The following is a 12,321-nucleotide window of genomic DNA, read 5'->3' on the forward strand; positions in this document are numbered from 1 at the left end:
AGAGAGAGAGAGAGTGAGAGAGAGAAATAGTGTAGCCGTTTCTCTCACTCACACTCACTGTTTCAGCGCTCACTCACACGCACATGTCCGGAGAACAGGCTGCACATTATAATTATTCTAATCTAATGGCCGCTCACTCACGTCATGCACGGTCGTCACGGCAGCTGCCACATGCTTTACTCACTCATTCAGAGTCATAGTTTGACCTGCTCACTCATTCAGAGTCATAGAGAAACTATGCCCCCCCCCCCTCACACACACACCTGTAGACAGAGAGAGAGACAGAGAGAGAGAGAGAGAGAGAGAGAGAGAGAGAGAGAATGAGGGAGAGAGAGAGAAAGAGAGAGAGATGGAGAGAGAGAGAGACAGACAGAGAGAGTGAGAGAGAGCAGGAGGGAGGGAGAGACAGATGGAGAAAGACAGAGAGACAGATAGAGTTAGAGGGAGAGAGAGAGAGCAGGAGAGTGAGAGACAGAGAGAGATGGAGAGAGAGTGAGAAAAAGATAGATAGAGACAGAGAGAGAGAGAGAGTAAGAAAGAGAGAGCGAAAGGGAGGGAGAGGGAGACACACAGAGAGAGAGCAGGACAGAGAAAGAGAGAGAGAAAGAGAGAGAGAAAGAGAGAGAGAGAGAGACAGGAGGAGAGACAGACAGACAGAGAGTGAGGCAGAGACAGAGAAAGAGAGACGTAGCAAATAATATACTTGATTACTTGTTTCTGTTCAGACAGTGCACAAGTTAAAAGAAACAAGTTTGTCCCATACCCCTCCCCCGCACACTGGGCATAATTTCAGTCTACATAGTACTTAGTCTAAGAAACCCCCCCAAAAAACAAAACAAAAAAAACAAACAAAACAACTTAGACCCCCAAGGTCTGCATCATGTCTTCAATTTCATACATGTATTAAAAAATAAAATAAATAACTAAAAAAGGGATCAAATGGGCAGTTAGTTTGTTTTGTTTCGGTACAGTTTTACGGCGCTTGCAACTGCATAAGGTCCTGAGAGCGCCAAAGGGTGAACGTCAACAGAGAAGTCCAAACGCGGAATCAGGCTTTCTCTGCTCACCTCCCTAGCCTCAACAGCACAAAGTCAGCTTCAACTTCAACCGTCAAGGCACCCCGGAAATAGCAGTCCACAAGACAGCGACAAACATATAAAAGAAAAGAGGAAAAATGACGATAGTAAGGATAAGGAAAGAAAAAGCAGCAGTTCCCCTTATGCTGTTCGGCACAGTATGAGCATGACATTGATAAATCAGCCAATTTACAATTCTACTGCGAATAAGATCATGTTAATATCCAGGTTGATAAAGAACACAAATGAAAAGGCCGTATATAATCTGTCTTTATTTGCGGCGAGCGTAGCCCTGTTTGAAAACACCCCAAAACACCACCACATATGGTGCACAATGGGAAGCAAATCACAGGATCTCAAAGTCCACAAACCATACCAGGAGATGTACATCACAGTCTGTCTGTGTCTTCTGACATCATTGTCAGTCTGTGTCTTCTGACATCTGACATCATAGTCTGTCTGTGTCTTCTGATATCTGACATCATAGTCTGTCTGTGTCTTCTGACATCATAGTCTGTCTGTGCCTTTTGACATCATAGTCTGTCTGTGTCTTCTGACATCTGACATCATAGTCTGTCTGTGTCTTCTGACATCATAGTCTGTCTGTGTCTTCTGACATCATAGTCTGTCTGTGTCTTCTGACATCATAGTCTGTCTGTGTCTTCTGACATCATAGTCTGTCTGTGTCTGTGTCTTTTGACATCATAGTCCGTCTGTCTGTGTCATCTGACATCATAGTCTGTCTGTGTTGTGTCTTCTGATATCATAGTCTGTCTGTGTCTTCTGACATCATAGTCTGTCTGTGTCTTCTGACATCATAGTCTGTCTGTGTCCTCTGACACCACAGTCTGTCTTTGTCCTCTGACACCATAGCCTGTCTGTGTCCTCTGACACCACAGTCTGTCTGTGTCATCTGACATCATAGTCTGTCTGTGTCTTCTGACATCTGACATCATTGTCTGTGTCCTCTGACACCATAGTCGGTCTGTGTCTTCTGACATCATAATCTGTGTCCTCTGACACCATAGTCTGTCTGTGTCTATCCGCTACACATAGGCCTACTACCGCACTCACTTTGGGCAAAGTACACACCCAAAATCAGTGATTTTACCTACAAAGATGACACAATCATTACTAACTATATATATAAATATAAATTATTCACAAATATCACATATTGGCATATTTACATATCACACACAGATACACACACACACACATGCCCAAATACAACATGTATGTATACACATTCAACCCTTTTACAAGCGACATGGCCAGGTACAGTAACACACACATACACACACACACACACACACTCAAACACACACACACACACTCAAACACACACACACACATACACACCCACACATGCCCAAACAAAATATAACACACTCAACCCTTTCACAAGCGACATGACCACGCAGAGTGACACACACATACACACACACACACACACAGAATAACTATGGTCATTTTGTTCCACACTCATAACCTCTCTCTCCCTCCCTCCCCTCACACTCCCATAGTCTCCAACAACACCTCTGCTACCACCCTCTCTCTCTCGTCCTCATCCACCTCCTCCTCCTCCTCCCAGCCTAGTGTCTTCCACCAGGGCTGCTGCAGTCTCCTCATCATCAGCTTGTGTTGCTGTTTGGCTGCGGTTGCCACGGGCAACGATCGGCTCGAGTACATGTCTACGTCAGCGGCCGTGATGTCACCCAGGCTAGGGGCCACTGGCGGGACAGACAGACCGACAGAAAGCGACATATGAGTGATTAAACAAACCAGAGACATATGACTAAGCAAATAGGCAAACAAACAAATTAAGAGTGAACAAACAATTAAACAAATAATAAACAAACTAACAAATGATATAATATAAGTGAACTAACAAACAAACTAACAAGTGCCACATGAGTGAATTAACAAACAAACAAACAAACAAATGCGCGTCACATGAGTAGATTAACAAGCAAACAAACAAACAAACAGGTATCAGATCCATTATATGAGTGAAAAAACAAGCAAACGAACAAACATATAAACAAGTATCACAAGAGTGAAAAAACAAGCAAACGAACAAACAAAAATCACATGAGTAATAAACAAACAAAGGAACAAACAGTTTAAAAATGAAGGAACAAAGAAACAAACAAACAATTGAAAAAGGAGTGAACAAACGACCAAGAAGTACGTCTATATGTCTATGTGTGTGAGTATGTATGGGTGTGTCTGTCTGTGTGTTTGTCGGTCTGTCTGTCTGTCTGTCTGTGTGTCTGTGAGTCAGTCTGTGTGTCTGTGAGTCAGTCTGTCTGTCTGTGCATGCATCCACTCACAAGAGACTAGCTCCGTGTCTGTGTCTGTGTCAATGTGTGTATCTCTGTGTGCGTCTCTGTGTGTGTATGTCTGTGTGTCTGTCCGTGCATGCGTCCACTCACAAGAAACGAGCCCCGTGTCTGTCTGTCTGTCTGTCTGTCTATGTGTGTCTGTATGTGTGTCTGTGTGTCTGTGCATGCATCCACTCACAAGAAACGAGCTCCGTGTCTGTCTGTCTGTCTATGTGTCTGTATGTCTGTCTGTGTGTCTGTGCATGCAACCACTCACAAGAGACGAGCCCCGTGTCTGTCTGTCTGTATGTCTGTCTATGTGTGTCTGTATGTCTGTCTGTGTGTCTGTGCATGCATCCACTTACAAGAGACAAGCTCCGTGTCTGTGTCCAGCCGAGCCAACAGATTGTGACACTGGTACTCCAGCTTCCTGTAGCGTCGCACGTTGCCATAGTGACGGGCCAGCATCTCCTGCGCCCTCTGGTGGCGCTCGGCCACTTCCTCGGGGGTCTCCATGCGGCTCTGGGGGGGGGGAGCAAACCGTGACATTAGACGTCATGGGACGGACACACACATATGTCTTTCGTTTAGTTTTATAATAAAAAAAATAATAATAGATAGCATTTGTATAGTGCAAATCCCCGCTCAACAGCAAGCTCTATGCGCTTCACAATCTATACTATTACCCCAGCAGACATGAGAGCATTCTGAAACAAACTCATCTTCCTGGGAAGAATACAGTGCAAGCAGCCATTAAATGGGCGCTAAAACACTAACATACTGACAAGATCTTTCTCTGTCTATGGCCGGGTACCCATTTCCACCTGAATGAATTGAGGAAAATTCGTGTAAAGTGCCTTTCCCAAGGACACAACGTCGGGCCCGCGGCTCTAACCCCCGACCCCGCAACCTCATGATTACGAGTCCGGTAGCATAACCACCAGGCCATCGACGCCAGTTGTCTTTTTTAGTAAGGTTTTACAGCGCTCGCAACTGCATAAGGTCATATGACTGCCAAGGGGTGGATGTCAACAGAGAAGTCCAAACGGGGAATCAGACTTACTCTGCTCACCTCTCTAGCTTAACAGCACAAAGTCTGCTTCGACTATGAAGGCACTCTGGAAAAAGCGGGTCACAAGAGTGTGACAAACATGAAAAAGAAGTAGAGGAAAAATTTTGATAGTAAGGATTAGGAAAGAAAAAGCAGCAGTTCCCTGTTGCAGTTCAGGCACAGTTATGAGCATGACATTGATGAATAAGCCCATTTACAATTTAGAATTCTACTGTGCATAAGAACATATTAATATCCCCCCTTTGGGAATGGCCTAAAGACAATTCAGTCAGTAGCACCACCCCCGGGGGTTTACAAGAGAGTAACAAACACAAAAAAGAAGGAGGGGAGATAAAGACGAGAGATGTTTGACAGGAAAGAAGGAGCAAACCACACCAGAACACCCACCAACCAAAACACACGTCTTTTGATACAACACGGGACTACACACACACAAACACACACACGCGTCTTTTGACACAAAAAGGGACATACACACACACACATCTTTTTAAACAACATGGGACTACACTCCCTAAAACTCTTACTATAACTAAACTAAGTTTTAGAATCATCACTTCTACTTTTATCAATGTCAATACAATGTGTGTGTGTATTTGTGAGCGTGTGTGTGTGTGTGAGTGTGTGTGTGTGTGTGCGTGTGTGAGTGTGTACCGGGTTCTGCTCCCTCCACTGTTTTATTCGTCCAGACAGCTCTATCTTTCGTTCCTCAGTGAGTCCGTCTGGCTTGAAGTGTCGTGGAAACTCCTGTCGTGCCTGCTCCACACGCTCCAACCAACGACGAACCTGTACACAAACACAAACAACAAATGTAGCCACAACAACAACAACAGTCAATGATACACCTGTACATAAACACAGTCATCAAATAAAATACAGCAACAACAACAGTCAATGATGCACCTGTACATAAACACAGTCAACAAATAAAATACAGCAACAACAACAGCAACAAAAACAACAGCAACAACAACAACAGTAACAACAATAGTCAACCAACGACATACTTGTAGATGCACACAAACAACAAATGTAGCAACAACAGCAACAACAACAACAGTCAATGATACACCTGTACACAAACACAGTCAACAAATAAAATACAGCAACAACAACAGCAACAACAACAATAGTCAACCAATGACATACTTGTAGATGCACACAAACAACAAATGTAGCAACAACAACAATAACAACAGCAACAACAACAACAGCAACAACAATAATAGTCAACCAACGATACACCTGTAGACATACACAAGCAACACATGTAGCAACAACAACACTGCCACCGCAACCACCACCACCACCACCACAACAACAAAAAAACAGTAGCAACAACAACAGCAACAACACTACCACCACAACAAAAACAACAATAACAACAACAACAACTCCAGCAACAACAAGCTACCTCCTTCAACCCCCCCACCCCATCCTGCCCCCTCCTCTCAAAGTCACAGACACACACAGACACAAATACACACATACACACACAGCCATATACATACATACACATAGAAACACACACAGAGACAGACCTACAAATACACACAAAGCCACAAATACACACAGCCACATACACACACATAGACACAAATAGCTAAACACACATATATACACACATAGACACACACAGTGTCAAACGCAGTCACACACACAGTCTCTCACACACACACAAACACACACTCACTCACACACAAACACACACACACAAACACCAACATCCACTTACCCCTCTCTGTATGATAATGGCGGCCTTGACCTGCCGTTTGACCTTTTGTCTCTCACTGACCCTTGACCTCTCTCTGTGACCTCTCCAAAGCGTCTGTATCCTCAAGGCCGCCACTGACTTTTCTTTCCTCAGGTACTCCTCTATACCGGCTGGGGAACGGACACAGTGTGTGTGAGTGTGTGTGTGAGTGTGTGAGTGTGTATGTGTGTGTGTGTATGTGTGTGTGTGTGTCTTCTATGCCGGCTGGGGAATGGACATAGTGTGTATGAGTGTGTGAGTGAGTGAGTGTGTATGTGTGTGGGAGGGGTGTCTTCTATACTGGCTGTGTGTGAGTCTGTGTGTGTGTGAGAGTCTGTGAGAGAGTATGTGTGTGAGTGTGAGTCTGTGTGAGTGTGTGCACGTGCGTGTGTGTGAGAGTGTGTGATAAGAGAGATAAGGACGACAGATACAGTAGTCTTTGCCTAAGAATAACATCCCATCGCTTACGATCCCAGTTTACATAAGATCCTGCAGAATTTTTCTTAAACAAAAGTCACTCCTAAGATTTTTGCTCTAAATGGTTAAATTTGACTAAGATCCTGCATTTTAGACCACAATTTATAGATCAAAAACGCGGGTGGCGCAAGTGATCAACCAAACATCGAAAAATATTGAAATCATTGCACCGTTCGTATCATCACAAATCATTCACCCTCCTGAAAGCTACCACAGCTCCATTGTCAATCTCGATTAAACAATGCAATGTTTGCCCCAGACGGGATCACTACGAGGCGTGAACTCACTTTTTTTCTTCACATAAGCGTTTTATGGCACTTGCAGTACAATTATGGTCATATAAGTGCCGAAGACTAGAGGTGTTACAAGGGAGTAACAAACACGAAAAAGTAGGACGGGAGATAAAGACGATAGATGTTTGATAGGAAAGAAGGAGCAATCCACACCAGAGCACCCGCCAACTACCCACATGTGAACTCGCCGACGCATTCGTTTTCCCCAAGCATCTCACTCGCATCTGAGCTTTCCACCTGTACTTACATCACAAGCTGGGTGGGTAGGGCTTACAACAAATCCGCATCTAGACGGTATCATATCAAACTGAAATCTTCCATCCTTTGTTTTCCTGACCGAGCTTAAATTGCTGCAGTCACACAACACAATGGCGCGTTACGACAAAAAGCTGGGAAAACTCGGTCAGAGATGGAAAGCTGTAAATTTTGGATGGTTAAAGAAGAGGAGCAATGGGACTGGCATATATGTTGAGACTTACGATGGGATATGTGCAAATTGCACGCCTCATGCCACTGTGATTGGTCATCATCAAGGTTGACCACTCTGCTCGTCATAAGTCATAGACCCACCCAAGGGTCACGCGAGTTCATTTAACCCTTCCAGCCCCAGCCATTTTTGTGCACTCCCTAACCCCAGTCCCAGCCAATAGAGCAGCATTTCAGAAAAAGAGGCATGCATTTAAAAAAAAGTGATGTAGTATCTTTGTAATGAGGTCTAAATAATAACATATATAACAATGTTTAAAGGTAAGTGAACAAATATTATGAAAATTAAAGTTTAATTAGGTCGCACATTCAGTACCCCCCCCCCTCCCCCCCCCCGAAACTGAGAATATACGCTCTTGGGACGGTGGGAGGTACAAGCACTGCTGAAAATATACGCGCATGGGGCTGGAAGGGTTAAAAGTAAGTGGAGACTATCTCAGCGATTGTGGGCCTGACCAGAAGTCACCGGGATTCTCCCCTAGGAGCGCTGGCTAAGGTCCCATTCGCCCAAGATCCCGCGTTTTCCTTGCTCCCAAGCACGGGGATCTTAGGTGGAGACTACTGTATTTGATAGGAAAGAAGGAGCAAACCACAGCACTACTGTACTTGATAGGAAAGAAGGAGAGTTAAGTTTTAGTAGAGGGTTTTACAGCGCTCGCAACTGCGTAAGGTCATATGAGCGCCAGAAGTTTAGAGGTGTTACAAGAGAGTAACAAACATAAAAAAGAAGAAGGGGAGATAAGGACGATAGATGTTTGATAGGAAAGAAGAAGCAAACCACACCAGAGCACCCGCCAACCACCAACAAAGAGGGAGAAAAACCACAGTACCACTGTATTTGAAAGGAAAGAAAGAGAAAACCACAGCAGAGCAGCCGTGGACCAGCCACACACACTGACAACGACACACGTGTGGACGGACTCACAAGCGGGCAGAACCTCCAGAGCGTGTAATCTTTTCTCGTCAAACTGCCTGATGAGCTGTTGTCGGCGGCGCTTCATCTGGTGGTGCAGCTCTGTCTGGTACTGGGTCTGGAGCTTCACTTGTTCCTGCCGGCTCTTCTTGAGTCTGTGGGAGGGAGGGTGGGAGTGAGTGAGGGAGGGAAGGAGGGAGTGAGTGAGAGAGTGAGGGAGAGAGGGAGTGAGGGAGGGAGGGAGGGAAGGAGGGAGTGAGTGAGTGAGTGAGTGAGTGAGTGAGTGAGTGAGTGAGTGAGTGAGTGAGTGAATGGAGAGTGAATGGATGACTGATAAGATAAGAAAACAATTTAATGATATTGACAACAACAGCAACCACCAACAACAAAACCACCACCACTTCCCCCACCACCACCAACAGCAACAGCCACCACTCACCTGTAAGACTTATGGAACTTGGCAAAAGCTCGGTTAGCCTGTACCAGTCTCCGTCGGGTCCGGAAACCTTTCCACACAGCCTGGATGTACCGAGCACACTCATCCCGCCGCTGTGCCCGGAAATAGGTCATTATAAGTCACAATAGGTCATAATGGATTATCATAAAATAAATGACAATAGGTCATAATAAATTATTATTAAATAAATCACAATAGGTTATAATAGATTATTATTAAATAAATCACAATTGGTCATAATAAATTATTATTAAATAAATCACAATAGGTTATAATAGATTATTATAACAGGTCACATTAAAACAGATTCTAATAGGACACAATAGAGCACTAAACGTCAGAATAGGTAACAATAGACCACACAGGTCAACATACATTGTAATAAATGACGACTACAACACTATCAGTACAAAAAACCCATCACTACCTGTATGTAAAACCCATCACTACCAGTATGAAAAATCCTCATTTTTAAAAAAATAGTAGAGGGTTTCGCGGCGCTCGCAACTGCATAAGGTCATATGAGCGCCAAGGGGTGGGTGTCAACAGAGAAGCCTTTACAGGGAATCAGACTTACTCTGCTCATCTCTCTAGCTTCAACAGCACAAGGTCTGCTTCAACTATCAAGGCACCCCGGAAATAGCAGGTCACAAGAGTGACAAACATACAAAAGAAGTAGAGGAAAATGACAATAGTAAGGATTAGGAAAGAAAAAGCAGCAGTTCCCTGTTGTAGATCAGGTACAGTTTTGAGCAGGACATGAATCAGCCCATTTACAATTCTACTGTGCTTGAACGAGAAATGTTCCCCCTTTGGGAATGGCCTAAAGACGATAGAGTCAGTGGCACTGCCCCGGGGGGAGAAACCCTCACTACTGTACTACCTGTATGTAAATCCCTCACTACCTGTAAGTGAAACCCATCACTATCTGTATGTAAAACCCATCACTATCTCTACGTAAAACTCATCACTATCTCTACGTAAAATCCTTCACTACCTGTATGTAAAACCCATCACTATCTCTACGTAAAACTCATCACTATCTCTACATAAAATCCTTCACTACCTGTATGTAAAACCCATCACTATCTCTACGTGAAATCCTTCACTACCAGTATGTAAAACCCATCACTATCTCTACGTGAAATCCTTCACTACCTGTATGTAAAACCCATCATTATCTCTACGTGAAATCCTTCACTACCTGTATGTAAAACCCATCATTATCTCTACATAAAATCCTTCACTACCAGTATGTAAAACGCATCATTATCTCTACATAAAATCCTTCACTACCAGTATGTAAAACGCATCATTATCTCTACGTGAAATCCTTCACTACCTGTATGTAAAACCCATCACTATCTCTACGTGAAATCCTTCACTACCTGTATGTAAAACCCATCACTATCTCTACGTGAAATCCTTCACTACCTGTATGTAAAACCCATCATTATCTCTACGTGAAATCCTTCACTACCAGTATGTAAAACGCATCATTATCTCTACATAAAATCCTTCACTACCAGTATGTAAAACGCATCATTATCTCTACATAAAATCCTTCACTACCAGTATGTAAAACGCATCATTATCTCTACGTAAAACCCATCACTATCTCTACGTAAAACCCATCACTTACCTGAGCCTTTGCCTTGATCGCCGAGCCCGACTCCAGAAGGACGGCCATGTGACGTAGGTCCCGGTCAAAGCCACGACCCTCCCAGCGACGGAGCAGGGGACGTAACCCCCTGGAGAACAAACAACACACACGGAGGGAATTCTTGTATGGTTTGTTTGTTTGTTTGTTTGTTTGTTTGTTTCAGTAAAGGGAAGCACATCCACACAATAATGGTCATTTAGTGCTGGGAGAAAAAGAAGAAAAGACAGAAACAACAGAGGGAAAGTAAAGAAGTAGGACCTACGTATGGAACAAACAACAACACATACAGAAGGAAATACCGTATTTAACAAACAACAACACATACAGAAGGAAATATTGTATTGAACAAACAACAACACATAAATAATATGGAGGGAAACATTGAATGGAACAAACAACAACACATACAGAAGGAAATACTGTATTGAACAAACAACAACACATACAGAAGGAAATATTGTATTGAACAAACAAACAACACATACAGAAGGAAATATTGTATTGAACAAACAACAACACATACAGAAGGAAATATTGTATTGAACAAACAACAACACATACAGAGGGAAATATTGTATTGAACAAACAACAACACATACAGAGGGAAATATTGTATTGAACAAACAACAACACATACAGAGGGAAATATTGTATTGAACAAACAACAACACATACAGAGGGAAATATTGTATTGAACAAACAACAACACATACAGAAATACTGTACGGAACCATTAGACCACAGGAGCTGGCTGGCAGGTATGTATGTATAAGAGGACATGTCCTAGATGACCTACACAGTAGACCACAGACTCAGGCCACAACACAATGGTACTATTCAATCTATGTACTTAATACACAGACCCAGACCCACAACAAAGCAATACAGCGGAACCTATACGTACAAAAACCCTGACCAACAACAGAACGGTACCTATATGTACTTTATACAAAAACTCTGACCCAAAATACAGCCTAATGATAGACAGACAGACAGACAGGCAGACCAGCAGACAGACAGACAGACAGACCAACAGACAGACAGACAGACCAAAAAAAACACAGTCAGACATACATACAGACATACATACATACATACATACAGACAAACAGACAGACAGACTGACAGACATACATACACACAGAGAGACTGACAGACATGATACAGACAGACAGACGAACAGACGTACATGATACACACAGACAGACAGACTCACCTGTAGCGTAGACACAACAGTTCCACCAGAGACTTGTGATGGTCGCAGAAACGTAGGAGGCACCGACACGCACCGCTGGTGGTCAGAACCAAGAAGAGAGTGAGGGTGAGTGGGGGAGCGGGGGAGTGAGGGAATGGTGTGTGGGGGAGTGGGTGATTGGGTGAGTAGGAGAGTGAAGAGGTAGGTGAGGTAGCGCAGACACAAAAGTTCCACCAGAGACTTGTGATGGTCACAGAAACGTAGGAGGCATCGACAAGCACTGCTGGTGGTCACAGGGGGAGAGAGATGAAATGGGTGAGTGGGGGAGTGGGTGATTGGGTGAGTGGGAGAGTGAAGAGGTAGGTGAGGTAGCGAAGACGTTAAAGTTCCACCAGAGACTTGTGATGGTCGCAGAAACGTAGGAGGCACCGACACGCACCGCTGGTGGTGAGAGTGAAGAAGAGGATGAGGGTGAGTGGGGGAGTGAGGGGATGGGGTGGGGTGAGTGGGATGGGGGAGTGGATGAGTGGGGGAGTGAGGGAATGCGGTGGGAGCAGTGGGTGAGTGGGAGAGTTGGGGAGTGGGATGGGGGAGGGGGAGAAAGAAGAA

The 12,321-nt window shown here is 44.0% G+C and overlaps 1 protein-coding gene across 1 annotated transcript in view; it reads right to left on the reverse strand.

The window, feature by feature from the left end:
• Positions 1-1,729: 1,729 nt before the first annotated feature.
• The window catches only part of LOC101861972 (IQ calmodulin-binding motif-containing protein 1), a gene marked incomplete in the record, with an annotated part of 19,657 nt that continues 9,065 nt past the window's right edge, over positions 1,730-12,321 (reverse strand). Inside the window, 8 exon segments of the mRNA XM_013086097.2 lie at positions 1,730-2,809; positions 3,769-3,925; positions 5,130-5,261; positions 6,211-6,359; positions 8,410-8,552; positions 8,837-8,946; positions 10,497-10,605; positions 11,734-11,808. Of these exon segments, the coding sequence (XP_012941551.1) occupies positions 2,589-2,809; positions 3,769-3,925; positions 5,130-5,261; positions 6,211-6,359; positions 8,410-8,552; positions 8,837-8,946; positions 10,497-10,605; positions 11,734-11,808 (1,096 nt within the window).

This window comes from Aplysia californica, unplaced genomic scaffold (genome assembly GCF_000002075.1).
Source record: "Aplysia californica isolate F4 #8 unplaced genomic scaffold, AplCal3.0 scaffold00435, whole genome shotgun sequence".
In the NCBI taxonomy this organism is placed as follows: Eukaryota; Metazoa; Mollusca; class Gastropoda; order Aplysiida; family Aplysiidae; genus Aplysia; species Aplysia californica.